Below are 27698 nucleotides of genomic sequence, written 5' to 3'. Positions count from 1 at the left end.
CGACGAAATGAATGCTTTCAGCTGAAGCATCAGGAAACTTGTCCGAGACCGCTTATTCACAATGTTTGGACTTTCAAATGTTTTTATTGCGATATCGAGCAAGCGGCTTCCGAACCAACCAAGCCCAACATGTCCAATGCACTGAAACACTTCAGGGTGCTAACATTATAACCCTCTCGCACCCAATGACATGACAGAGCAGTAAAACAGTACACTTTAACAAAAGTTGATGGAGGTGTGTGTGTATATTCTGTGCCCTGTGCATGTGGTCATCTTCTAGGTTCCTCAGAGAGTCTGTGCAGGAGATGAACAGATGTATTTGTGCTCGGAGTCCATGTTGCAGCTCGTAGGTGTCCATGTTCTGGTGTTCTGAACCAGCACACAGGTGGAGACGTTCTCCGCTCCCTGGTTCTCCCGAGGTGGGTTCTTCTCGAGTCTGGAGAAGGAAAAGGGTTTCGCGTCCGCCCACGTCCACTCTCCTGCCCCGCCCGAGAGACCTGCAGATACACAAACCCATAGAGCTCACCGTACTAGATCAGACATGTGAGGTTGAAGGGGGTGTGAGGTGTAACAGGTACTCACCGATCCAAAATGGCTTCCTTCCAGCGAATTTCCAGAGCCAGGTCATGTCTTTTTTGGAGTGGACGCTTGTGAGGTTGCTATCAAACCTTCCAGAGGTAATTTGATAGAAAGAACATTGATTGGATGATAGGGTTATGTGAGTGTGCGTGTGTGATGATGATGTTTGTTCTGTAGTGTGTGTGTGTGTGTGTCCTCACAGCAGGGTGCAGGTTCTCTGGGCACTGTTCCAGCTGGCGATACCGGGACTCAGCAGGAAGCACTGCCTCCTGTAGTGAGTCCAACCACTGGGACAGGAGCTGCTGATCACCCTCCCTGCCTGGGGGAGAGAGGGAGGGAGAGAGGGAGGGAGGGAGGGAGAGAGGGAGGGAGGGAGGGAGGGAGAGAGGGAAGGAGAGGGAAGGAGAGGGAAGGAGGGAATAAGATCGAGGGAGCCAGGTGTATGGGAGGTGCAGGAGTGACTGGGTGGGTGAGCCAAACTCCCCACCGATCGAAGATCAAAGTATTGTCACGTCTGAACTACGGAGGTCCAACGCAACAGCGTGCTCACCTTGCGCTGGCGCCCTGCCCGCTGGGACCTGGGGGAGGAGTCCACCTGGGGGTCGTCCCCTGCTCGGACGTCATGTAGCAACGCATCCCGGCCAGACCAGCTCCAGATAGGGGTCACCCGGAGGTCAGGGTGAACCTGAGGGGCGGGGTCAGGGTTCAGCCCACCTCTGACAGCAGTCACACTATGGAACTGGGGGGGAGGGGGGGTCATTTAAACTCAAGGAGGAAAGTATAAGTCTTTAAAAAGTCCTCCATCTTTTTTGTGGCTTAAACATACCGTCCAGACTTTCTCCTCGGTCTTCCTACCGGCTCCTGATGACTGGACCTGTAGAACCACAGCAGATGGAAACATCTAGAATGTGAGCTTGTACTAATCAGGCACTCGTCTCTCGTACCTGTTACCGCAAACGTTTGTTTAGGAGACGCGTACTCCTGCGCTGATCTCACAAACAAATGACCGGATGCCTTCACCCCCCAACAACAGGCTTCCGGTTTCCCTGGAGCTCCCGCACTCACCCTGTGGCCGCTGCCTCCGCTCCCCAGGAGCCTGAGGGGACGCCCGGGGAGATGGTGACCAAGGGTGGAGGGGTGGAAGGAGGACGGTCTCCTGTGGACGGAGGTGTCGCCGGGGGCCGCCTGGTCCCGAGGCTGCCCCTCGTCGAGCTCCAGGAAGGGCCTGCGGTCAGGCACGTCGCCCCTGGGAGGGTGGGGCCGGCTCTCCCAGGAGAGCTCCGTCTGGATGTCCGTCAGCGGGTCGTCCTGCCCGTCCCCTCCTTCTTCTTCCGTCTGGGCGGGGCGGGGGGGAGGGGCTGGGGCTGGGGGCGGAGCCTGTCTCTCGTGCTCCTCGACCTTCAGATCGTCAGGGTCACACCTCCCTGAGGGAGAGGGAGGGAGAGGGAGGGAGAGAGAGGTAGGGAGAGGGAAAGAGAGGGAGACAGAGGGAGAGGGAGAGAGGGAGAGGGAGGGAAGGAGGGAGAGGGAGGGAGAGGGAGGGAGGGAGGGAGGGGAGGGAGGGAGAGAGAGGGAGAAAGAAAGATGAGATCGAGAAAATGACTGTGTGTGGCTAAACGATGATTTGTGTCAAGCCTCAGTCCAGCACAAATTTGCCATGACCCAGAATGACAATTCTTTTAATGAACTAAAGGGTGGTTCGATAATGTGTTTAATACAGGCCTGGGACCCTACTGTACAGTCACCAGATCTCATCCATCCCTGTTCCTGGGCATGACCCACCTCCCCGGGGGTCAATAATCTCCACGCTGGCTGAACTTCTCTGACCCAGAACAGCGTTCTTTGGTTCCTTCAGGACCACGTTGAAGGTCTCGTGGTTCTCCTCCAGTCCGTCCTCCCTCAGGTAGATGTTCCACGTCTTCAGGCTGACTCCTGAATGCGCCACAGGGACAGAAAGGGCAGGTCAGAGTCTGGAATGACTGGATATGAGAGTCACTGCGTTTACAGCTCGGGGAAGCGACCAGGAGAGGTAGAGACCTGGATCAAACTGGATCAGACTGGCTGTGCTGTGGGTGAAATCTTGGCCTGCTTTGGCAGAACCATCCTCCACCTGAAACAGAGATGGAGGTGAAAGGTCAGTCTCTCAGGTCAGTCTACCTGGATAGCAATGTAGATCAGTGTATACCAGTGTACCCCGATAACTATCAACTAACGTTGTATATCAGTGTTCCTGTATACCAGAGTACACCAGTCTATCTGTATACCTGTATGCTAATGTACCTGGATAGTGGCGTGTATCAGGGTACCTGGATAGTGGTGTGTATCAGAGGGTACCTACCTGGATAGTGGTGTGTATCAGGGTACCTGGATAGCGGTGTGTATCAGAGGGTACCTACCTGGATAGTGGTGTGTATCAGGGTACCTGGATAGTGGCGTGTATCAGGGTACCTGGATAGCGGTGTGTATCAGGGTACCTGGATAGCGGTGTGTATCAGAGGGTACCTACCTGGATAGTGGTGTGTATCAGAGGGTACCTACCTGGATAGCGGTGTGTATCAGGGTACCTGGATAGCGGTGTGTATCAGGGTACCTGGATAGCGGTGTGTATCAGGGTACCTGGATAGCGGTGTGTATCAGGGTACCTGGATAGCGGTGTGTATCAGGGTACCTGGATAGCGGTGTGTATCAGGGTACCTGGATAGCGGTGTGTATCAGGGTACCTGGATAGCGGTGTGTATCAGGGTACCTGGATAGCGGTGTGTATCAGGGTACCTGGATAGCGGTGTGTATCAGGGTACCTGGATAGCGGTGTGTATCAGGGTACCTGGATAGCGGTGTGTATCAGGGTACCTGGATAGTGGTGTGTATCAGAGGGTACCTACCTGGATAGTGGTGTGTATCAGGGTACCTGGATAGCGGTGTGTATCAGAGGGTACCTACCTGGATAGTGGTGTGTATCAGGGTACCTGGATAGCGGTGTGTATCAGGGTACCTGGATAGTGGTGTGTATCAGAGGGTACCTACCTGGATAGTGGTGTGTATCAGGGTACCTGGATAGCGGTGTGTATCAGGGTACCTGGATAGCGGTGTGTATCAGGGTACCTGGATAGCGGTGTGTATCAGGGTACCTGGATAGCGGTGTGTATCAGGGTACCTGGATAGCGGTGTGTATCAGGGTACCTGGATAGCGGTGTGTATCAGGGTACCTGGATAGCGGTGTGTATCAGGGTACCTGGATAGCGGTGTGTATCAGAGGGTACCTACCTGGATAGTGGTGTGTATCAGGGTACCTGGATAGCGGTGTGTATCAGGGTACCTGGATAGCGGTGTGTATCAGGGTACCTGGATAGCGGTGTGTATCAGGGTACCTGGATAGCGGTGTGTATCAGGGTACCTGGATAGCGGTGTGTATCAGAGGGTACCTACCTGGATAGCGGTGTGTATCAGGGTACCTGGATAGCGGTGTGTATCAGGGTACCTGGATAGCGGTGTGTATCAGGGTACCTGGATAGCGGTGTGTATCAGGGTACCTGGATAGTGGTGTGTATCAGGGTACCTGGATAGCGGTGTGTATCAGGGTACCTGGATAGCGGTGTGTATCAGGGTACCTGGATAGTAGTGTGTATCAGGGTACCTGGATAGCGTTGTGTATCAGAGGGTACCTACCTGGATAGCGGTGTGTATCAGGGTACCTGGATAGCGTTGTGTATCAGAGGGTACCTACCTGGATAGCGGTGTGTATCAGGGTACCTGGATAGCGGTGTGTATCAGGGTACCTGGATAGCGACGTAGGCAGGATCTGAGCTCCTCCCACTGCGCTGGATCTGGATCTGCAGGGTGCCGGCGCTCTCACACACACGGTAGCACGCCGCCGACAGCTCAACGCGGGACCAGCTCAGCTCCAGTCTGGGAGGGGAGGAGAGTGGTGAGAGTGGAGAGAGGCCTGGGCTTTTCCCTCCAAGGGAAATGGTTTCAACCTCGAGTCGCGGAGGCTTGAGGTGTGTGTTCTTGGATGTGTGGTGTGTGCATGTGATTGAGTGTGTGTGTGGATCACGATGGGTGTTAAAGCAAACGCTCCAATCAAAAGAGGTTGAGTTTTACACGTCGGGCAGCATGGTGTTTCCAGCTGGGTCCGTCAGGCGGAACTCAAAGCTGTCTCCGGTCACGTCCACGTCCCCGGGGACCACATAGAGGACGGCACGCTGGTCCACGTCTCTCTGGGTGAAGCGTCCTTTGATGTAGCCTCCTAGGACACACGGCGACAGCATCTGCCTCATTCTAGAACCCTCTGACTCAGGTATTAGAACCATGACTCTGGGGGTCAGATGGCTGAGTGGTTAGGGAGTCGGGCTATTAATCAGAAGGATGTTGGTTTGATTCCCTGCCGTGGCATACGACGTTGGGTCCTTGGGCAAGGCACTTCACCCTACTTGCCTCGGGGGAATGTCCCTGTACTTACTGTAAGTTGCTCTGGTTAAGAATGTCTGCTAAATGACTAAACGTGGTAACTAACTGGTGCGATGATCTGGTCAACTCTTTTTTTTTTTTTTTTTTTTATAGTGCATTTCCTCGTCCGCTGTGTGGACATCATCGCAGCAGCTGTGGCGGGGAGAGAGAGGGTCATCGTACCTGTGAGGGCGTTCTCCAGGTAGCCGAAGTGGGGAGGGCGGGTGATGACGTACTCCAGCTCCTGGGCGGGGCTGTCGGGGTCCGACGCCTGCAGGTGTCTGGAGGTGATGTAGATGCCCTGCCTGCTGCCCCCTCCCAGGTTCTCCACCGTGCTGGGGGGCCGCTTGGTCGCCAGGCCTGGGGGGCTCCTGTCCACCTGCTCCACCTGCAGGTACCCAGGCGGCGGGGCGGACGTGTTCAGTTTATGGACGAAGAGAAGGACTCCCTCTAGTGGCTCGTCAGTGGAATTGCGTCGTCACACAAGAGCGACGAGAACATCTCAATTGCGAATGCTTTAGATGAGTGTTACAGCAGGGTAAAACATAACAGGCAAAACGGTCCTTAGGAAATACTATTTTTGATATTTTATAATTTAATACTGATCTAGAAATGACGCTAATACATCCATGCTGTGATCTGTAATTGAGAGAGCTGCAATAACAACAACCAGCCAGTAGAGGGCAGCAGCACTGCGTGTCCTGGTGGGATGCTGGTCAGTGGATTGTTCTAGATTTGAGCACCCTCTTGCTTTTCAGCAGCAATAGGACAGCTGACCCTGACTAACAGATGTTCCTATGCTATTAGCCTAGATGAATTAGATGAATTCATTGGCTCACTAAAGCATGGCTTATTAACATCAACGTTGTCTGAGCACTGCGTTTGATTTAAGAGCATGTATTTTAAAACATCAATTAAAAGATCAGTCGAAGCCGGTACTCAACTTAATATTGTCAATAGTCTTAATGTCTTGCATATTCACATCCTATAACTCCTAGTGCAGTGTCATGCACTGAATGCAGCAGTCCACTGGCATTTGAAGAACCATTTTTTATGATTGTTTGAATGCAGGACTCAACCCATGAAAAGCTGGTTCAGGGCCTGAGGCAGCCGAAGCACAGAACGTAGCACAACTCCAGCCAGGTGACCGAGAGAGGGGGACCAGAGAGGGGGCCGAGAGAGGGGGCCGAGAGAGGGGGACCAGAGAGGGGGACCAGAGAGGGGGACCAGAGAGGGGGACGAGAGAGGGGGACCAGAGAGGGGGACCAGAGAGGGGGGTGGGGTACCAGGAACGTTTTCTGTCCAAATCACCTGACCTGCCCCTGCTTAACGTGTTCACACACACGCAGCGCACACACACAGGTTCTCCCTCCCCAACGCACACACACACACGCACACACCCTCTGAGAGGCCTGGGGCGGGCAGGGGCCGGCCAGGAGGTTAGCCGCCTGACCGCACCAGACCCAGAATATCAAAGTGTGTGTGTGTGTGTGTGTGGGGGGGGCCAGGGGAATGGGACAGGGGACGGCACACACACACGCACTCATCCACACGCACATTCCCTCTCTCTTTCTTTCTTTTGCACACGTGCACTGATGCACACACGCACTCACACATGCACGCGTGCAAATGACTTTCCTGAATACTCGATTTTTGGTACTTGTAGTCTAATTTCATCGAAATACTATATTACTAACTACACTTAATACATTTGTGATGTCAAGGTTGGTTATAGCTTAGCGGGCTTGAAATGAGCACACCCTCTCCCCAACAGACAGTAACGTCAGTAGGACTCACCTGGATGGTGAAGACCGCTGGCTCCGCCCTCAGCTGTCCGTACTCCAGGTAACCCTGATTGGTGCCGTCGGAGGCCAGGAAGAGGAAGCGGTCGATCTGGGCGGTGCTCCCCGCGTCGTGCCGGTACGCCAGTTCCGCACGGTCCACCTGGGCCTGGGTGAAGCGCGGGGGGGCCGGCAGGAGGGGGGACCCCCCCAGGAGCAGCCTGCCGTGGCCAGGCAGCTGGGTGACGGTATAGGTGAGGTTGACCGCGGGCGTGTCTGGGTCGCTGAGCCGCAGGTGGGCGGAGGTGATGGCGTGCGTGGCGCCCGGCGCCGCCAGCAGGAGGCCGGCGTTGAGGCTGAGGGTGGGGGGGATGCGGTCGACGTGCTCCACGGCAAAGTGCAAGGCGCCTCGGCGGGAGCTGTCGCCGTTGGTTACCACAAAACTGCGGTGGGAAGATTTGGTCAAACGTGAAAAACATGTTTTGTGTTGTGACATCGAGTCGTAACATCTCCACCATGCCTATTGTTTTCTCTTCGGTCCGTTTACCTCAGGAAAGAAACAAAAAGATTTAAGGCCCCACTAATAACAAATGAAAAATCGATGTGTAATATATTCCCTTCTTTTTCCCTTCAGCTACAATGAGTGAAGATCCATTTGAATAGCCATAAATCACTCTTAATGGCCCCTCTTGTTTTCAGGCTTAGTGAGTCTGGGTGTGAGTTCACCAGTCTGTCCATAGATGCCATGGTACTGTGACAAAGCCCTGGATGAGAGTGTTTGTGTGTGTGTGTGTGTGTGTGTGTGTGTGTGTGTGTACAGATTGTATCCCCATGTTCAACCCTCTGCCAAGACAATCTGCTTCATACACAGACAGACCTGCCTGCAGCCCTGCAGCTGACTACTGCCCCAGGCACAACCAGCAACGACAAACAACACACCAGTCACAACACACACACACACACGCACAGGTCCCCCTTTCTCCAAACCGGTGTAACATCTGGCACCACCGCCACCCCATGTTTGCCGGGTAATTGTGCCCAGGGATGCCAGTCTGAACACGCCACTCTGGCCGCCATGGCAACCCATGCCAGCCGCCGTTATCATTCTCCTAATCATGCCCATTCATCATCCGCTGTCACGGCAACAAGGACGGAGCGAGCTGGAGACGGAGAGGAGGAAGCGCGTGGTGCTGAAAACACCTTCTGCCCGCTCGGGCCCAGCCAGGCAGCTGCAGCTGACACACAGGTGTGTGTTCAGGTGCCGGGCCCAGCTGAGAGGACGCCACGTCCAAACGCCTGCCACCCCAGCCTTCCCAACGGGACACACACACACACACATGAGCCTCCGTCCAGACGGGCACACCGATTCACATCAACTCTTGTCTTTTGTCTCTATCTCTTTCTCTCTCTTTATCACACACAGACCGGGATGGTCTGTTTGAAGGCTCTCCTGTGCATGCTGTAGTAGTGGATAGGCTTTACCTCACCTTCTTATCAACACAGGAACTACATGAAACACTCCCCATCTCCACCATGGCTGGCCGGCTGACTGCTGGCTAACTGGCTGGCTGCTGGCACGCTGCTAGCTGGTTGGCTGGCTGCTGGCTGGCACGCTGCTAGCTGGTTGGCTGGCTGGCAGGCTGCTAGCTGGTTGGCTGACTGACTGGCTGCTAGCTGGCTGACTGACTGGCTGACTGGCTGCTAGCTGGTTGACTGCTAGCTGGTTGGCTGACTGACTGGCTGCTAGCTGGCTGACTGACTGGCTGACTGGCTGCAAGCTGGTTGGCTGCTAGCTGGTTGGGGGCTGGCTGACTGCTGGCTGGCTGGCAGGCTGCTAGCTGGCTGACTGACTGGCTGACTGGCTGCTAGCTGGTTGGCTGCTAGCTGGTTGGCTGGCTGGCTGGCTGCTGGCTGGCTGGCAGGCTGCTAGCTGGCTTGGCTGCAGAAAGGCAGCTGGCTCCCAGCTGACCCTGAGGTGAAAGCTAGCCAGGCCTCTGGGTGACAGACCCAGGCCCTCGCACAGGACAGGTCAGCCCTGCATCTCCATCCAGCTCATTTCACCCAAACATGCAGCCAAATTGGCTGAAAAAGCACATAAACACAGAGTACTGTAACAGGGAAAAAAAACCCTGTCTGTTTCTCTTCCGGCCCAGGAGACACATGCAGTGATACAGAATACCTTTAGTCCAAGGCCAGAGATAAATCACTTGTCTCAACAGATGAAGTTAGAGTCACCTCCTCTTGCTCCTTCATGTTGTTTTGTCGCTTTGGATGAAAACGCTCAATGAAATGAATTATGAGGGGCGATTCTCTTTCATGTTGTAAAGAGAGTAAACTTAAATCAAATTTCAATGTGCCAAATGAAAACTTAACAATACCTTTTCTCATTCAAATTTCCATTGTATTGATATTTTTCTAAAGAATTGGAAGTACTAAAAATGTAATCATTTTAAGTTATCTACAGTACTCATTGACTGTGATTTATGTAAGAATGTTTGTACTTAGACATTGTAAACACACTTTAGTTATTAAGTTTTTTTTTCAGTCTTGCGCTTGCTGCGAGCGGCGTACCTGAAGGAGTCGGTGGGGGCTGAGTGGCTGTTGTCGTGGGTGTAGCACACGCGCTGCGCTGCCACGTCCAGCTGGGTGAAGCTGCTCAGGGCCAGCCCTGGACGCTGCACACCGTGCACCAGGCCGTGTGTGGGAGGAGCCAGCACCGTGTACGACAGCTCCTCCGGTCTTCCAGCCCCGTCATTGGCCAGCAGGATGTCTGTGGTCAAGACCACCCTCTCGCCCTCCATCAGGGTCACGGGCTTGGTGACCAGCACAAGGTCACCTGGAACCACGGAGACAAGCCTGAAGTTAGATATCTATCTTTTGTCATTTGATTTCCGAGCATGTATTTGTTATTCAGAGAGAGGTCATGTTACGTTATATTGGTGAGTAGAGAGAGACCCATGAAAGCATCTGTGTTCATCCTTCAAGACAACTCTGGACTACAAGATTCAGAAAACACAGGGCTGATAACTTGCTCTTGCTGTTCCAGAATAGAAATCTCCACAATATGTGTAGCCAGACTGCAGTTTTTAAAGTATGGTAGCTTTGGAACTTGTGCTACACACTACTGTAGTAAGCACTGTAAAATTAAGACAGGGAAACAGAAACTCTTTAGTGACCAAATGTGACACACTGACACAAGACTGCTTCATCGAGTCACTCCGTGATGAGAAAACTGTTCAAAACAACCACAAGCCCGAGCACAAACCCACTGAAAAGACGTAAAAAAACCCCATTCCAAATAAGTTTGTTTGTTTGTTTGTTTATTTATTTTCGACGGCAGGGCCATCCACGAGAGGGGACTGGGGGAGGGAGGTGTCGCCCGCCGCACAGCTGTTCCTTCCTAATTCCTTGAATTATTCACCTTCCGAGAGGCTCCTCTTACTCCACGCCCTGGCGCCCGGGTGCTTCTCACCTCCACGCCTCCAGGACCACAGGGCCTGGAGCCAGGAGAAGACCCTCGCGACGCCCCCTCCCTCCCTCACCCGGCCACCCCCCAGTACCTCCACGCCCCACCCCCTCCAACCTCTCACAGCATGCTCGCTCAACTGGCAACGCTAGCCCGGCTACAGGGAAAGTGGGGCTGCTCAATTATACATGGCCACTGGACCCCATGGCTTAAGAAAGTTTGGGCGACCACGGTGCGTGCAGGGAAGCACCGAGGCACACGGAACGGCTGCCATATGTCACCTGGATGTGCTCTGGTGTTTCCGGAAAAGGCCTGGGGACTGGCTGTAGCTTAAGGAAAGGATAGAGCCATGTGCATAGTCTACCACTAATGATAACTATCTGGTATGTGACAGAAATACCCTTGATTAAATTCGACTTGATTTGAGTTTTGACCTGGCGAGAATCCGTTTAGCGTCTTTGGACAGTAGGTGGTTAAATGTTTGATGCGGTTCAGATGCTGGCTCTGGCATATGAGATACGCTCTCTCTGTGTTCCTGATGTTCCTGACCGGCTTCTGAGTGACGACCGTGTCGATGCGGCGGGTCCTCACCCCTCTGCACCGTGCGGACGGAGAGGAAGAAGCTCTGCTGAGGAGACTCGTTGTCCAGGTCGCTGAGGACGAAGCGGAAGCTGTCGTGACCTTTGAACCCGGCGCTGGTGGCGTGCGTGTACCACAGGCGGTTCAGCTCCACGTCGTCCTGGGTGAAGTTCTGACCCGGACCCAAATCAGTCCAACCAGCCTCTGTCTGAGCCAGGCAACAGGATACACCCCACATACACGCACACTTAATAACATCCCTGACGGTCATTCAGTTCATCATGTCATCCCTGCTACACCAACCTTCAGCTGCAGCTTGCCAAACCTGGGGCTGGCGTTGAGGATGAACCAAACCTGGCTGGAGGGGGTGTCCAGGTCCTCAGCCTCCAGGACCACGCTGGAAATGACCCTCTGCTCCATCCAGCCTACCTCCAGACCTGCGTTCCTGGACACACGCACACACACAAGAGGAAGTTAAAGGGCTTCCTTCTAGTCAGATACATGTGGTTTAGGAGGTTGCACTTTAAGATCTGACCTGATATACCTCTTTAAAAATCCTGTCAAATTCGCCTAAAACCCCGAAACAAGGCTTACCCAAATTAAGTTGAAAGCTGTGCGGAGGGGGGTGGGGTGGGGGGGGGGGTGGGGTTACGCTGTGGAATGCTAAGAAGTTAGGACTACGCACTTCTGATCCATGGTTTCCAATTTCTGCACCATATGCAGTATTTACACGTCGCTGTGAACGAAAGTGAAAAGGACTCAAAGGAAATGCGATGTTCTCCGAGATGTGTGGTTTGGGAGGAGGTGGCAGAGGGCCTCAGAGGCTCCTGCACACGCTCAGATGAGCCCCAGATAACAGCCACCACATCTGCTCTCACGTGGGGAGGGAGGGGGGGGGGACAGGCAGGCAGGCAGGCAGGACAGAGCCGTCAGCTCCCTCCACGAGGAGAGCGCAAACAAGGATCCTGACAGCTGCCAAGAAGACGCGTTACTTCTGCCTTGGTGACCAGAACAGGGCGACTGAACCCGCTGCCAACGCAGTGACTAAAAAAAAAAAAAAAAAAAAAACCCAAACAACTCCTGATCTGAGGTGAAAAGAGGAAAAAATGGAATAAATCAACGGTCAAAAGAATGAACGTAAAACAGGAAACAAAGGCGAGACCTAGTCAAGGATGTAACTTTCATTCCCGGGCGATCGTTTCGTACGGGGCGGGAGTCGCCAGCATACACAACATCCACCGCTCCCTGCCTCCCCCCTCTTCCCCTCCCCTCCCCCAGCCACATGTGCACGCACAGGTTGCCCTCCCTCCCTCACCACCCCTCACCCATCCATCTCCTCGTCCCTCTGTCCCTCACTGTCTCCCCCCCCCCCTCCCCCCATCCATGTGTCTGACTCTGTGGCTCCCAGGTTTTCCTCCCAGGGCATCCTGCCCCCCTCCCTCCCCCCTCCCTCCCTCCCCCCTCCCTCCCTCCCCCCTCCCTCCGTCCCCTCACTTCAGCAGCCTGGGCGGCTCGTCGTTGGCCGGCAGGACGAGGACCCTTGCTGTCCCCTGGACTGTGTGAGCTCCATCTGTCAGCCGCACCGTGAACGAGTCCTGCAGGGTCTCCGTGTCGTCATGCATGTACACGATCTTCATCCCTGCCGAGAGAGAGGGGGGAGGGGGGAGAGAGAGAGAGAGATAGGGAGAGAGAGAGAGGGAGGGAGAGAGAGGGAGAGAGAGGGAGGGAGAGAGGGAGGGAGAGAGGGAGAGAGGGAGGGAGAGAGAGAGAGGGAGAGAGGTTGGGGTACAGGAGGGGAAGAGTCATAGAGAGGGGATACGGTGAACGGGAGCACGGGTTCTGCGTGATGACGTCACCGTACACGTTTTGTTGGGCCAGCCTTCCCAACACACATTCAACAGCAGTGGCTACCTTTGGAGCATGACATGTGATTTGACCTGATCAACAAGGACCATCTATTCATACACGGTCAACACTGTTTCCTCCTCTCAGCTGTTGTTCTGAATGAGGCAAGGTCACGCGCCTCACAGCAAACAGACCCGGCACCCCATCTCTGTGCTGAAACCTGGGCCACTGGTGTTTCCGTGGGTCTGACGTGCTGCTCATCTGGGTGAAGGCTGTCCCAGAGACGGGCGTGTGGGCCTCATCTTCCCTGATCGTGGGACTGCACACATCCGGACGTGCTCAGCTCTGTCTATGAGCAGCGTACTGTCATCGGCCTCGTGCACAGTGACTGAGAGGTAATTGCGCAGCAGGGGGAGAGAGAGATGGCGATAGAGGGAGTGAGGGGGGAGAGAGAGAGTGAAGGGGGGAAGGGGAGGGAGGGAGGGAGGGAGAGGGGGGGGAGGGAGGGAGAGGGGGGGGGAGGGAGAGGGGGGAGGGAGGGAGAGGGGGGGAGGGAGAGGGGGTGGGAGGGAGGGAGAGGGGGGAGGGAGGGAGAGGGGGGGGGAGTGAGGGAGGGAGAGGGGGGGGGGAGTGAGGGAGGGAGAGGGAGGGAGGGAGAGGGGGGGGGGGAGGAAGAGAGAGAGAAAGGGGGAGCAGTTGGAAGGACTTTCTACCGAGGAGGCAGCATCACCACAGGGGCCCAGCGACCTCTGTTTCCAACATCTGTTCAGTAGGGGCCAGACCCAGCCACGACAACCACCGCCAGACCTCTGGAAGGCACAGCCCAGGCAGGGTGTGTGTGTGTGTGTGTGTGAGTGAGTGAGAGTGTTTATGCACGTGTGTGTGTGTGTGTGTGTGTGCGCAGTGACAGAGGGCACATTGGCTTAATGGGACACTATGTCTGCCTCCATCCACGTACCCCAGTGATTTACTATATCCTCCACACCCCCACATACACACACCCACCCACAAGCGACCGGCTCACCTTGCTTCAGCTCCCGCATGGTGAAGGAGGTGATGGGCAGGCTCTGCTGGAGGAGCCTCGGGCCCATGTCCTCGTAGCGGCTGGCGTCCATGCCGTAGATGGCGTGGAGCAGGGCGCCGTGCGCCGGGGGGACCGCCACCGCGAAGGTCAACGTGTCCTCGGGCGAGTCGAGGTCGAACGCGTTCAGAACGGCCGGAGTCAGATCCCTCATCCCGCCTTCCTTCACCTGCCCGGGGACAGGCAGGGGAGAGGAGGGATGAGGGGAGGAGACGGGAGACGAGACGAGGTTTACGTTTCACTTTACGTTTACAAAAACGTAAAGGCTCACGAGAACGTCAAGAATTCACGATAAAAACGTTTCCCTCTTTCTGAATCGTAAGAACCAGACCTGCTATTGGCCCCAAGACAACTCGATGACAAATGTTCCACGTGCGATCCAGGAAGTGAACTCACAGTGAAGTTACCAAGCACCAAGGAGGGGCTCTCGTCATTGGTGGGGTGGATGATGATGTAGAAGGGGACGGGGCTTGACCTGTGCACGCCGTCGCTCACACTGAGGCTGAACTGGTCGGCCGTAGGCTCCACCCCCCGGTGCTCTGATTGGACGTAGTTGATGTGGCCGGAGATCAGGTGGACCAGGCTGAAAGAGGCTGGACCAATACAGACACAGCAAATCAACCAACAAGATATTCGACATGATATGTTCAAATGGAACTCTGCAACCCTAGTATCTCATCGCGTCATTTGTTCTTCGGAAGGCATTTTGAATTGGGGCATCATCCCAAAGCAAGCTGACGGTGAGATGGACTCTGCTGACGGCACGCAGAGAGGAGGCGGTCCCCCTTACCCACTCTGGTGCCCGCGTTGCTCTTCTCAAAGCCAGGCGAGGGCAAGGTGTTCTCCAGGAAGCCCCGCAGCGGCTGGGACTCCAGGTGGAAGACCAGCTGCCCCGGGTCCGAGTCGGGGTCCGTGGCCCCCAGGAACCCCCCGCACAGACAGGCCGACGAGCCCTCGTCCACCGCAAACACATCGCCTGGAGACACACGGAGGTGGGGGGGGGGAAGGTGTTGGAGCTGGAGAGCAAGGAGATGGGACTGCATGCTCAGGATATGTGTTTGTATGCGTGTCCCTCGGATCAGTTGGTTGTTTGAACAGTACTTTGGACTTAGTCGCACAGCAGATTTTTCCTGTTGGGTGTTGGGGTCCATCCATCACGCATCGTCCATCATCCATCCATCCATCATCCATCCATCCAGCGTTCTGTCTTCTAAATCCCAGATCATCCCTCCATTCACTACCTCCCCTACGGCCCTTTCACACCATCCCTCTCCCTTTTCTCCCTCCTCCGTGTTCCACCTCTCTCCCCCCATCCCTCTCCCCCCCCCCCCCCCCTCCCGGCTCCTGGCCAGTGTTCTGGCACCTGGGTGCTGATGAAGCCATCATGCCCGCGCGGCGCTGGCATCTGCGCCCATTTACAGCACTGATAAATAATGAATGGAGAATGGGTGGTGGTGGGATGGCTTGGATCACTGTGTGTGTATTCAAGGTTGGGGGGGGGGCGGTAAGGGGGGGGAGGTAAGTTAATGACCAACAGTCTGGGATGTAGGTGATAAAACTATCATCCGGCTCCCCGAAACCTGAAAAGAGAACACGCCGGAATCTTCGTGTCTCTCCCGGCTAATGCTCTTACTCCTGTGTTCCCTGTCTTTATTCAATACAAATTAATTAGGCAACTACATCTCCCTCCCGTAAACCTTCCCCATACTTGGCTGGCACTGCTATGCATCGATCCTCCCCCCAACACACACACACTCTTTTCTTGTTTGGGCTTAGCGAATTAGCTGATCATGGTCGGGACGGGAAGGAGACGGCTAATCCTAGTAGCGAGCGGGGCGCGGTGGGGAGGGGAAGGGGGGTAGAGGTAGGAAGGCTCCTTGGACTTGTCTGTCTTTTGTCAGAAGAGGGATGCGCTTGTGGCCATTGTTTGCCTGCATTGTCCGGTGTGTGTGTGGGGGGGGGGATTGGGAGAGGGGGGGGGGGGATTCACTTCAGGGGAATCTGTGTGTGTGTCTCGACACGCCCCTCCCACCCCCCACCCCCCGTCTCCGCTAGCCTCTCCTGCCCTCGCCCGCCAGTAATCCCAGTAATCCCAGTAATCCCAGCCAGCTGTGTGCCCTCTGCAGCGCCAGCCCCCACACAAACACCCCACACAATGGTAGTCCAGGTTAGGCTCTTCCCAGGCAGGGATTTCACTTAAATGCCCCAACAATCGTAACCACCCCCCTGCTCCTCCCCCCCATGTCACTTCCTCTTATCAACACACATCATTGTGCATGAAGGAAGAACAATGATGACACACACACACACGCAAGCTCACGCAAACTTACACACAAGCTCGCATACACGTGCGCACACTCACCTGCGCACGCAAACGCACGCACACGCACACACACACATCCTCCATCCCCTCCCTAACGAATCATCTTAGCCCTCTCCTTCTGTCCCAGCGGTCACTGTTCTCCATTGATAACCGCACGGTCGCCTCTCACACGCACGGCTTTACCCTCCAATCCCTTCTTCTGGCTCAGCCTCCGGAACGTTCCTATCCTTCCCCAAGAATGGGTCTGTGTGTGTGTGTGTGGGGAGGGGATAGGGGGGGTCATGTCTGTGTGTGTGTGTGTGTGCATTTGTGTTTTCATGCATGCGTGCATGGGTGTGTGTGCGGGTTGTACGTGTTTTTGAGTGTGTGTACGTGACGGATGAAGCTGCTCTCCTAAACGTGACGCCTCCACCACCTTTCCCAGCATCACAGCGCGAGTCAAAGCTGGGGTTAGGGGAGTTAGGACTGGAGGTTGTGAGGAGAGGGTCATTAGTGTGGAGGGAAACAGCTAGCCCAAATCCCAATGCTAACAGGGACATGAAGGAGGTACTGTGGTGGCTCAGTCCAACCACACTATCCCCCCCATGTGTCCCACAGAATTAACAAACCCAGACTTTTACATCGTGTATTTTGCTTACCTTCATTCAAAACCACCACTTATTCTTTGTCGTTGGAAAGTGAAGGGTGACTTTTAAGTCTAAGTTATCGCCTCATTTTGTAAGTCATACTTTCCATTGAGTAATATGGCTGCCTTTCCTGAGTCCGATGCCAAAGACATACGTCTTACCCAGGATGATGGCTGGCGATTTGTTGTTGACAGGAAGCACGGTCACATTGAGGTCGTAAACAGGAAGTGTCCCGTGTAGCGGAACAGGTGGGGGTGGGGCGTCGCCATGGCAGCAGCTGTGCGTTCCTCCCGCCTCACCGTCGGACACGATGAGAGTCACAGAGTCGGAAACGGGACTGGGTCCAATCTCACCTCCTAGAGCAGGCAGGGGGAACAAGTCAGAGGTGTCGTAGGGGTGAAAACGATGCTACCTTTGAAACCCCAGTTAGCTTTCACTTCAGACATCACATCGGGTTATCTTAACATTGACGTTCTCCTAATGCTAGGGTAACATGGTCAAAAGGGTTTTCCTTATGAACAGAGCATTTTCAATCCGAAAATCTTGATCTGGAACAGATCATTTATCAGTGGACCTCTATTTTACTCAAAGTACATTTTGCTCAGTGTCGTAGCTCAGAAGTGGAGCGATTGCCTGTATCTCAAGAGTTCCCATGTTCAAATCCCCCCTGTACGTCTCTGCCAAAAAGAATCCATTCTAACACCCTGTCACATCCAAAGTCCTCCAGTTCCACGGCTCCAGCCCTGAGCCTCACCAGAGTGAAGGTAGTAGATCAGGCCCTGGATGACGTCCTGCTGGGAGAACTTCTCCACGCTGACCCCTGCTCTCTGAAGCTCCCCTCGGCCGGGGGTCCGGGCCAGCATGTACGTGAGCCTGGCGTCGTCGCTGTCAGCGTCCGTGGCGGACAAGTAGTCGGCCGTCACCTGCACGCGGCCCCCCTCCTCACAGGCCAGGGCCCCGCGGAGCTCTGGGCCAAGCTGGGGGGGTTCGTCGTTGATGGGTAGAATCTGTCAAGGTGTCGTGTGGTCCACGTGCGCAAAAGGTGAGATTGACCACACTTAAAAAGACGGATCAGCTGTATGTCGTGCACAAATTCAAATGTGACGTCTTTGGAGGATTTGTTGCGAGGACAGCCTTCTGGGTAAGGGAGTTTCCACAGCAGGTCTGTCAGTTTTGGGAGAGCACTCACCTGCACTGGTAGGACTACATCAACAGAGTTGACTCCATCAGTGACCGTCAGCCCGACAGTGTCTTCCACTGTCTCTGAGTCATCATGGATGTATCTAGAAGCGCATGGGAATCACCAGTGTGAGATGATGTATTTGAGAAAGAAGCCCCTGCTCTTTAAACCACCATTGCCCTTAACTTGCATGTGTGTGTGTTTGTGTATAAGTGTGTGTATGAGTGTATGCGTGTTTGTGTGTCCCACCTGACCCTCAGCCCTCGCAGATCCTGGAGGGTGAAGGAATCTCCCAGGTGGAGAACGCGCCCCTGCAGCTCCACCCTGCCATGGAGGGGAGTCCTGTGCAACCCGACCCTCAGCCCCCCCTCCACACTGTCCCCATCCCTCGCCAACAGGTGTTCCTCCGTCAAGAAGGCGCCCCCGCCCTCCTCCACCCTCAGCAGGTTAGTGAACGCCTGGAGGAGATGGAAGTGAAAAGGAGCCGGAGGAGAACATTTGGCGTCCGTTCCTCTCGCTTCAAGCTTCGAAAGCTAGCGCGAAACGGCCGAACGACACGCACTCCTTCGAACATCACAAACATCAGTTTGAAAAACAACCAAAACAGAACCCAGAGAACGCAGCCCCAAACAGTTGCCCGGATGGAACCGAGGCCCAGATGAACCCTGACCTCAGGCGCCAGGTTGTCCACAGGTGTGACGGTGATGTTGAAGACCAGGCCTGACACGGTGCCTCCGTGATGGTCGCTCACGGAGAAGACGAACTGGACGGAGAGAGGCTCGGGCCCGATGTCTTCTATCGGGGGCATGTAGGCTACCTTCATGTGGTTCACAGCGTGCTGGAAACAGTGACAAGCTCTTAATGCTGAGTGAAGAGAGATGTGTGGCATATGCCAACTATGTACCCCTAAGAGACCATTTTTTGGCCAGAATTCTCCCTGAACTGCAATCTGGATAGGATGATGTTAATGCTTGAGGCATAATTACAAAAGCATATGAGCTGATATATTATGAATTATTACAGTCTTATCAGAGTATCAATGAGATACTAGAGAGAGTTATAATTGGAATCTGATAAGATTGGACATATCATACTATACTTGATCCACAAAAGCCTTTATAACCTTCAAACTAAATGTCTTCATAATGGTGTGGATATTTTTGTCGACTCAAAATCATTTTGCAGAATGAGAAGGACATGTACAGTACAATCACAACCCCTTGACGTACCTGTGTAAAGGACTTCAACACAGGCACGACATTGTCTTTCTTCATGGAGTTGGTGCTGTCTGTGTAGAAAAGTCGGCCTGCATCTTGGAGCCTTCAACAAACACAACATTTGATCTCATCAACTTCCAAAAGCAGGCTGGGCCGGAATAATGACAGTAACATGAATTATCCATCTAGCACTTTTCTTGTTCCCAAGGAGAATTCATAAAGAGATATTATTTAATAATACACAGAGATGAAAATAAGAATAAAATAAAAAATACAGATAGGAACGAGACACTCGCATTGCCTGGACCTCCACACTGCCCTCGCACATCCTTCTGAGGAGACTGAGCCAGTGAGGAGAGCCTTACCCGTGTCTCACGGGGCTGAAGCAGGGCCGGGTGATGAAGAAGGAGAGGTCGGTGTCTGGGCTCTCCGCGTCTGTGAAGTGGAGGTGGGCCGGGGTGAGGTACGCCACGTGGGTCTCTGGAACCGTGAGGGAGCGGACGCTGCCGGGCGTCTCTGTGGGGAGCTGGTCCTTCACCGGGAACACGTGGACCACCACGGTCTGGAGGGGACAGGAAGTGAGGATGTCGCAACAGGAAGTGGACAGTGGGCCATACACAGGGATTTTGTGGGGCCAATCCCCAACAAATGGCTTGACGCTGAAGTCACATTTCAACCAATTACATTGCAAAACCCAATAGAAGTTGGTGTGAGAATGTGGAATCAAACGAGGACTGGCTATTCTTCCTGTGACTTAGAATATATGATAAATAAATATGGTGCCATTTGTTCTTGCCCCTTGCCACACTCACATGTCTGTGAGAGAGGTTGGGGGGCTGGTGGCCGTCAGACAGGGTGAAGTCAAACGAGTCCTCAAACATCTCGTCCCCCGAGTGTCTGTAGTAGATCACACCCTGGAACAGATCCTTCTGGAGGAAGCTCTGCACAGGAACGCCTGCGGGACACATCAGCACTGACCCTTACACCAGGTCACAGGTTAAGGGTCACGCAGGTCACATAGGTCACATTGCTTCTTGGTGGGATTCGAGTTTCATGAAGCAGAGCTTAATGGCCTCCAAACTAACGCTAAAACGGGTTGTTTGTGTGTGGAGTTCGGTGAACGAAAAAGTCGGCTTGCTTCTAAAGTTCAGGCGCTTTTAAAACTTTTTGTTCAGGGGGGAAAATCATAAAAGGCACTTTGATTTGTCCTCTTGTACCTGGCTTCAGAGGGCTGACCTTCCTCACCATCTCCCCAGCCCGCGGGAAGGTCAGCAGCTGATACAGGATATAGTCATCGCTGGAGTCCAGGTCCGAGGCCAACAGCATGTACTCCTCCACCCGCACGGCCCCTCCCTCCTGGACCTCCAAAGCCACGTTGTTGATGAGGAAGGGCGGAGTGTCGTCTTTGGGCAGGATGTTGATGGGGAACTTGTGGCGGATGCTGTGACGGCCGTCGCTGATGCGGAAGACGACGTGGTCGCGGGTGGTGTCGCTGTCCGAGTGGTGGTACACCACAACCCCGTCGCGCAGATCGCGCACCCGGAACATGAAGCCTTTTCCTCCTGGCGGGACAGGGAGAAAAAGAGGTTGCTTTTTCCGAGGGGATGGGCGTAGCTCAGTGGTGGGGAATTTGACTGTACTGGGGTACCTCCCTCAGTATGTCATAGGATAAAAGCGTTAAAAAAAAAAGGACAACTTTGTTCCCAGTTAAATCTGCTAGGCGTCTGTCTCTGTCATGTGTTGTAAGATTGTCCTGAACTACACTTGACATTCTCCCCTTGATGAGATCATTCATCCCTGCAGCTTAGGAAGACTAACACAGAACACTGGAAAATTAGCCAAAATAATACTAACATGTGTTATATCAAGTGGACGTCCCTTTCCAGCCAATTCTGTTATATCCCCCCATTCGGGAACACATTTTACACATACGCTGTTCTTCGTTGGACACATATTGTCGCTTGGAAATAACAAGTATCTCTTAGCGCCTAAAGGCACCATGCGCTGGCTCGCGTAGCTCCCCGTAGCTGAAAACAGAGCGGGGAAAATGGCGTCCTTCCCGGGGCGAGCGTGCCGCGGCAGGCCGGCGCCAGGACGGGCGAATCTCGCTTGCCAGGGAGACAGAAGGGCAAGGTCACCAGACAGATTGAGTGATGAATGGTCACGCTTGGAACCTCATTAGCAACTTTACCAAGGGGAAACAGCTACGAGTCCGGCGGAGAAACAACTTGGTAATTGGGCCCAAAGGTGGCAGTGGGCAACAGGCCCAAAAACAGAAAACACTGGTTCCCAACTTAGGGGGACAGTGTGTTTGTATGTGTGTGTGTGTGTGTGTGTGTGTGTGTGTGTTTGTGGAGGGACAGGCAGCCATCCATTTGGCTGAAGGCGTTGGACCAGGCCTACTGTAACTGTCCCTAGCGTCCACGTCACCGAGTCGGAGGTCAAGGGTCATCAATTCCCTGCGCCAACTGAGTCCCCCTAAGAGACCATGCATTTGTGGGCCAGAAATATCCCTGAACTAAATAAATCTGGGTGGGAATTAACAAATAGGTTCCTACTGTATAGCAGAGAGGAAGCCAAACTTTTTGTGATGATTATTGCCTTGTATTAAATGAGGTGTCAATCTAAGACTGGAAAAGCGATAGAGACATTAATGAAATAGTACTTTATTTTGTTTAGCACAATTAAATAAGAGAGAATGGGAATGAGGGGATTATTTTGGCCAATGACGTAGTATATTATCCCAACAGTATTTTTACTGTAGTGCAACAACCAAGCCTATTCACTTCACAAATTATTCCATTCTACGTTCAGTTGTGTTATCGATCCCTTTAAATCTAGTCTCAACACAGAAACTATTCATCTAGAACTCCTTCTTTTGCTCTGTCTGAAGCAGTCTTGTAAAGGTCAACTCCCTCACCTAAGAAACCCTACATGCATTAAAAGGATGCTCATTCTTTCCTCCTTTCTTTCTCTCCCCCTTCTTCCCGTCTCCCTTTCTCTCTCTCAGTAGTGCCCCTCTCCACGGAGACCTGGCTGTAAACAACCAGGAGAAAAAAAAAAAAAAAAACAGGACCCTGTTTGGGGACGGCGCATCTGCTCTTTGTGCACGGCGGCATGAAATGGCATAAGTCTCCCAATCTGCTCCACTCAGGGCCGGTGCAAACAAAGCCCCGGCTATCCCCCCCCCCCCCTTCCCGTGCGCTGGAGTGGAAGGCCAGACGCAGACGAGCCCCACAGACGGCTCTGTGGCCGCGAGGCCCCACCGGCCAAGTGGCCCCCCGTCCCCATTTTACACCTGATTAGGAAACACATGCAGGGCCACCTCACATATGCTCCACGAGCCGGCCCGCCGCGCCCTGACGGACGGATGACACGCGGAGGAACAGGCCTGGGAGAGGCCTGTGACCCTCGCAGGGAATCCTCAGGGTGGTATCCTAGATACCAGCGTGGGGAGGCGCAGGAGGGTCGCTGAGAGCTCGAACCCTAAAATGTCTCTAAATGCTCTTTGATACAGGAGCACATTAGCCAATGAGGAGCATCTCTGGTGGGGGTTTCTTGGGTTCAGGCAACAGCGCTGGTGTCAACTGACTGGTACTCTGGGGGGATGGTCTGGCTACTGTCCTTGTTTCAGTGACGACCAGAGAAAAAATGTAATTGAATCATAACAATTCTGGATCAACTTGCAATGGATTTTAAGTCAGGTATAACAGCGGTGTGATTAACTCATTAAAGAGATTTGAAATCTGTTGATAACTCTCTTGAGCGCGAACAGGGAAAAACCTCTGCCGAGCTGCGTGACCTTTGACCCTCACCTCTGACCCTGACCTATGACCCTCACCCCTGACCCTGACCTATGACCCTGACCTCTGACGCTGAGACGTCCGTGCAGGGGTCCGTCCACAGCCACCAGGTACACCGCCTCAAGGTTGTCATTGTCCACGATCTGGAAATCCTCCCACGTGATTGGACGAGACTGACCCTCCAAGAGATCAAGCCCTGAATTGATGTCATCACATTTTTTTTTTTGTCGTCAGCAACAGTTTACAAAAAAATGTAAAGTGTTAAGTGTTTATATTCAAATATATCTAGATTTTTTAAAGTGACTATAAATAATAATGCTGCCAAATGAATATATGAATATATTGTTACTATTGTACATTTCACGGCTGCTAAATTGTCACATTTTGGATAGAAAAACAACAATTTTGAGTGTGAGAACTCATACGATCAGTACATAGAACATTGAAAGGATCAGCGTGATGACGTTGAACAGCTTCATTCTGACAGAGTACCCATGTTCCAGGAGACTCGTGGTGCGTTGGTCTCTGCTACTCTGATGGAAAAGTGAACCACAATAGGTGGGCTGGCCACAAAGGATCCGTCTATCGCCTGGAACTCAACCTGGAGCACACAAAGTCGTATTTCAGTCAGGTATAAAATACTTTTTTATGGTCTATATTGCGTATAAAACCCTGATCCATTTGAACTCAACCCAGTCTACTGACTCCCTCCGAAAGGTGACCTTTGAACCCTCCTACCTCGTAGTTCCTGCGGGCGGCGTGGCTGCTGTTTGGCGGCTGGTAGGCCACCCTCATCTCGTGGAGGTCCTGCCAGGTGAAGGAGCTGCTGGGCTTGGTGTGGTCGTCCAGATGGGTGAGGTAGCCCTCGGCGGGGGGCGAGGTCACGTTGAAGACCAGCCGCTCTTGGGGGGTCTCGTGGTCGCTGGCGTCCAGGGCGGCGGTGGTGAGCGGGGTAAGGATGAACTGGTCCACCTCCAGGATGAAGGAAGCCATGAAGGCGGGCTTGGGGGGCTGGTTCTGCATGGCGCCGTGGATGAGCACGGGCAGCCACACGCTCTCCATCTGGGGGGTGGGGTGGAGGTGGGGGGAGGGGGGAGGGGGGGGGGTGGAGGTGGGGGGTATGCCCATTTAAACGTGCTACTATACATGACAGAACTACCGCTGGACAAGAATAACTTTGAGGCCGGAGCATCGTCTCATCCTTTGATCTGTTTCTAGTAACACGTGGATGACTGTGAGGCCGTGGATGACAACATGGCCGGGATTCAGTACCTCCAGCAGGGCCCTGGAGGTCTGGTCCCGCAGCTCCACCCTGAGAGGGATGTAGTCGATCTCTGGGGAAGGAGGACTGAGGTGCTGGTACTTCAGACCAGAGGTCAGAAACTCTGCACAGTCTGCCTTGAGGAAGCTCACCTCCTTGGTGCCATGGAGACAGGGCTTGTTCCCTGGGCAGGGGACGACAGTTTGTCTGCCTAGCCAGAAGAAGGGAGGAAAGTGAGGAAATGAAAGGAGGAGGATAAATGGGAGAGAGAGAGAGAGAGGGGCGCGAGGGTAATAGTAGTCGTCAAAGTTCAAGTTAGCGGTCAACAATGTTGATGAATGCTAAACGAACATTCATTTGATCTACCTCTTCTCTGCGCAGAGTCATGCTGCTGTAGTCCAGATGCATGCTGGGAATGTGAGTCTTCCTCAGTCACCAGCTGGCCTAGTGAGGGTGCGCTGGTCTCTGAGGTCATCAGCCTGACGGTACAGGCCACGTCAGGCCGACTGCGGATGGTCAGAACCGAGCCGTCGATGGCGTTGGACAGGCCGTAGAACAGGGGAACCACCAGAGGTCTGGAACCCAGTTCCACCAGGCTGTCAGTGGGCTCTACCACCACCACCCTGAGGTGGAATGTCTCCATGAAGGTGTCAGAGTCGGTGAACCTTGAGCAGTTTATTGAGGAATGAAAAAGATCAGGAAAAATCTTGAAAAATATGTGGGAAATGCATGTACCGTAGAAAGTAGGGATGCCCCGAAACGCAAGTTATAGGCCTCACCTGTAGACTCGGAGCATGACTGTATCCTCTTCAAGTAAAGGACTGCCATTATGAACATACTTCACCTCATCTGGCAGGAAATGACAGTCAAACACCTGCGTAGCAAAACAATACTGGTAAAAGCACAGCAAAGAGACGTCTTTGGAAATCTTGGGAAGGTAAATCTTTCCCTCTCACCAGAGGAGAGAGAGTCCCGGCTCTTTGGGTCACTGGTTCATTGAGAACAACTTCCACTTTACAGGAGTCTGTTATGGGGTCAAAGTTGAGGAGCAGGTCCTTCTCTGTCACAAAGACAGATCTGCCTCGTGTTACCTGCACACCAGAGTTCACTCCAACCAGACTCTGAGCCCAGGCATGTGGAAGGACAAGCATCACAGTCAAAATCCATGAGTGGACCCAGATTGCGGCCATTTTGGCTCAAAATACAAATATTTTCAGAGTGTTGGGGTTATTCTGAGTTATATCTTGTTGAAAAGACTGAGCAAAGGCAACGTTCAATGCACAAAATAGGGGGAAATAGTCTGTTTCTCAAAGCTTTAGATGTCTGCCAGACTCTCCCGGAAAACTGCTTCAGCGATGACTGACTGGTTTCATCTCTTCAGGACAAAGGTCACCAGAACCTGCAGAAAACAAAGAACAGTATTATACAGTACAACAACAACAAAAATCATCCTCATAAAACAAACTGAAACGGTCTTGATTTCAGGAAAAGCAGATTTGCAAGCTGACCCACGCACCCATAGCTTCACAGCCCCAAGTCTACAGATTATTTGAACCGGATACCGCTTTCACCCTCCATTTCACTTGAAAACAAGCCCATTGCAGGAAACAAGAGGTTAATCTGCGTGACCTCTCAGAGGTGCTGGAAACCACATTGGGGGACGGGGGAAGGGGTGGGGGGATCAAAGGAGGGCATGATCTGGAGCCCGCGTGTCACTTCCTATTCATCCAGACGTGCGTTAGTTGGTTGGTTTAGGGAGGCGCTTGTGGGGCCTGCCAGCTGAATAGAGGCCCCGGAGACCACAACCTAGAGGTCTGTTTCACAGACTACAGAGGCTACAGCTCTCTCTCTCTCGCTCACTCTCTTTCCTTCTCCCTCTCCCGCTCTCTCATTTTCTCCGTCTCTCCCACTGTGAACGACAACTAGCTGGATCTTTGCTAGATTCATAACAAGAGAAACACACGTTGATATCAAAGTACACCTTTAACTGTTGTAAATAAAAACACAAGGAAACACTGTACTGAATTCCAGCGGGGAAACATGGAATCGCTGTGTTGTAGGCACTGCACCAGCTGTTGTTGCTATTGTTTGCAATGAGTCACCAGGGGTAGAGTAAAAAAACATTGATTTAGCTAGCCTAGCTAACAATGTGAGTTAGCTCATGGGCTAACTTTGAGCTCAGTGCCTCCTCACGGCCCATTTGATGAAGATATGTCATTAAAGTCAGCCTAAAGTCAATTATTTGTTACTGTAAGGTACAATGTAAACTATTGTAACAGAAACACAATGGAACCATTCTTTCCATTGTATTGTACTGTGTGCATCAACATGACGCTACAACACTGCGGTTACTGTAGGCACTAGAAATCCCTAAATACGTTTTTCATGCAGGGTGACTGCAGCTACAGAGTAGCTGTTGTGCAACAGGTACACGCACACATTCAGGAGTCTGCCTTGCTAAAGACACTGTAAACCACTTCAGAGAAAGTTTCCAGTAAACTCCTAAAGCTCTAATTAAGCCAGACTATAAAACTAGGCAGAACATGTGTTTGTGTGTGTGTGTGTGTGTTTGAGAGAAAGAGAGGGTCATAGGCAGAGGAAGGGAATAAGGAAAAGAATGAAATCTACTTTTCCTGAAAATGTAGCTTTCACTTCCAGACAGGGTGGTAAGACTCTTATCTGTTTGACACACAGAGTGTGAGTGTCTAACTCTGATTGTGTGTGTGTGTGTGTTTCTGGTGCATGCAGAGGCATTGGCACATACCTGCTCTTGGACCTGTTCTCTCTCTCTCTCTTCTTCTCGCCATCTGCACACACTCAGAATGGAAGGAATCCTGTCAACACACACACACCCTCGGAAACCAAATCAATGGGAAAGAGTCTGGCATCCCACGAACAGGGAAGACCACAGTGAGACAAAACAGGAAAGGAGAAAAGAGAAACATGAGATAGTGGGAACAAAGACTGACTAGATCTCCACTGCTGTTAGTCTGTCTATCTGCCAGACCAGGGCACAGTCTGACAGAGAGAGAGAGAGAGAGAGGTGGGGGGGGGGGGTAGAAGGGGGGGTAAGAGGGAAAAAAGCTTAACCTCAAAACACAGGAAACGTACGGTGTGGTTCCAAGGGTTCTACTTCTCTATCGCTCCTCTGCACTCCTAAAGCCAGATGTTCATATTCCCCAAAGATATGAGAGAGAGAGAGAGAGAGAGAGAGAGAGAGAGAGAGAGAGAGAGAGAGAGAGAGAGAGAGAGAGAGAGAGAGAGAGAGAGAGAGAGAGAGAGAGAGAGAGAGAGAGAGAGAGAGAGAGAGAGAGAGAGAGAGAGAGAGAGAGAGAGAGAGAGAGAGAGAGAGAGAGAGAGAGAGAGAGAGAGAGAGAGAGAGAGAGAGACAGAGACAGAGACAGAGACAGAGACAGAGACAGAGAAAGACACAGAGAGAGAGACAGAGACAGAGAAAGAGAAAGACACAGAGAGAGAGAGACACAGAGAGAGAGAGAGAGAGAGAGACACA

The 27698-nt window shown here is 52.9% G+C and overlaps 1 protein-coding gene across 1 annotated transcript; it reads right to left on the bottom strand.

The window, feature by feature from the left end:
• Positions 1 to 69: 69 nt before the first annotated feature.
• Positions 70 to 27130, bottom strand: frem1b (Fras1 related extracellular matrix 1b). Its single transcript, XM_084676290.1, has 36 exons — positions 26952 to 27130; positions 25144 to 25586; positions 24967 to 25061; positions 24554 to 24852; positions 24199 to 24398; positions 23665 to 23988; positions 23419 to 23527; positions 22991 to 23122; positions 20341 to 20685; positions 19936 to 20078; positions 19489 to 19685; positions 19136 to 19226; positions 18577 to 18744; positions 18156 to 18364; positions 17916 to 18009; positions 17481 to 17733; positions 16888 to 17082; positions 14568 to 14753; positions 14174 to 14370; positions 13721 to 13946; positions 12346 to 12490; positions 11155 to 11296; positions 10864 to 11059; positions 9378 to 9642; positions 6823 to 7249; positions 5209 to 5413; positions 4681 to 4825; positions 4356 to 4485; positions 2617 to 2689; positions 2362 to 2511; positions 1645 to 2003; positions 1406 to 1453; positions 1130 to 1318; positions 780 to 898; positions 583 to 668; positions 70 to 497 (listed from the first exon to the last, which is right to left on the bottom strand). Exons 2-36 carry the CDS (start codon positions 25375 to 25377, stop codon positions 286 to 288), a joined length of 6588 nt encoding a protein of 2195 aa, XP_084532416.1. The 5' UTR covers positions 25378 to 25586; positions 26952 to 27130; the 3' UTR covers positions 70 to 285.
• Between the last annotated feature and the right edge of the window lie 568 nt (positions 27131 to 27698).

This window comes from Hypomesus nipponensis, chromosome 16, assembly GCF_054491055.1.
Source record: "Hypomesus nipponensis isolate SF chromosome 16, ASM5449105v1, whole genome shotgun sequence".
NCBI lineage: Eukaryota > Metazoa > Chordata > Actinopteri > Osmeriformes > Osmeridae > Hypomesus > Hypomesus nipponensis.
Note: the sequence above shows the minus strand (reverse complement) of the source record. Positions and strands in the feature narration are given on the sequence as shown.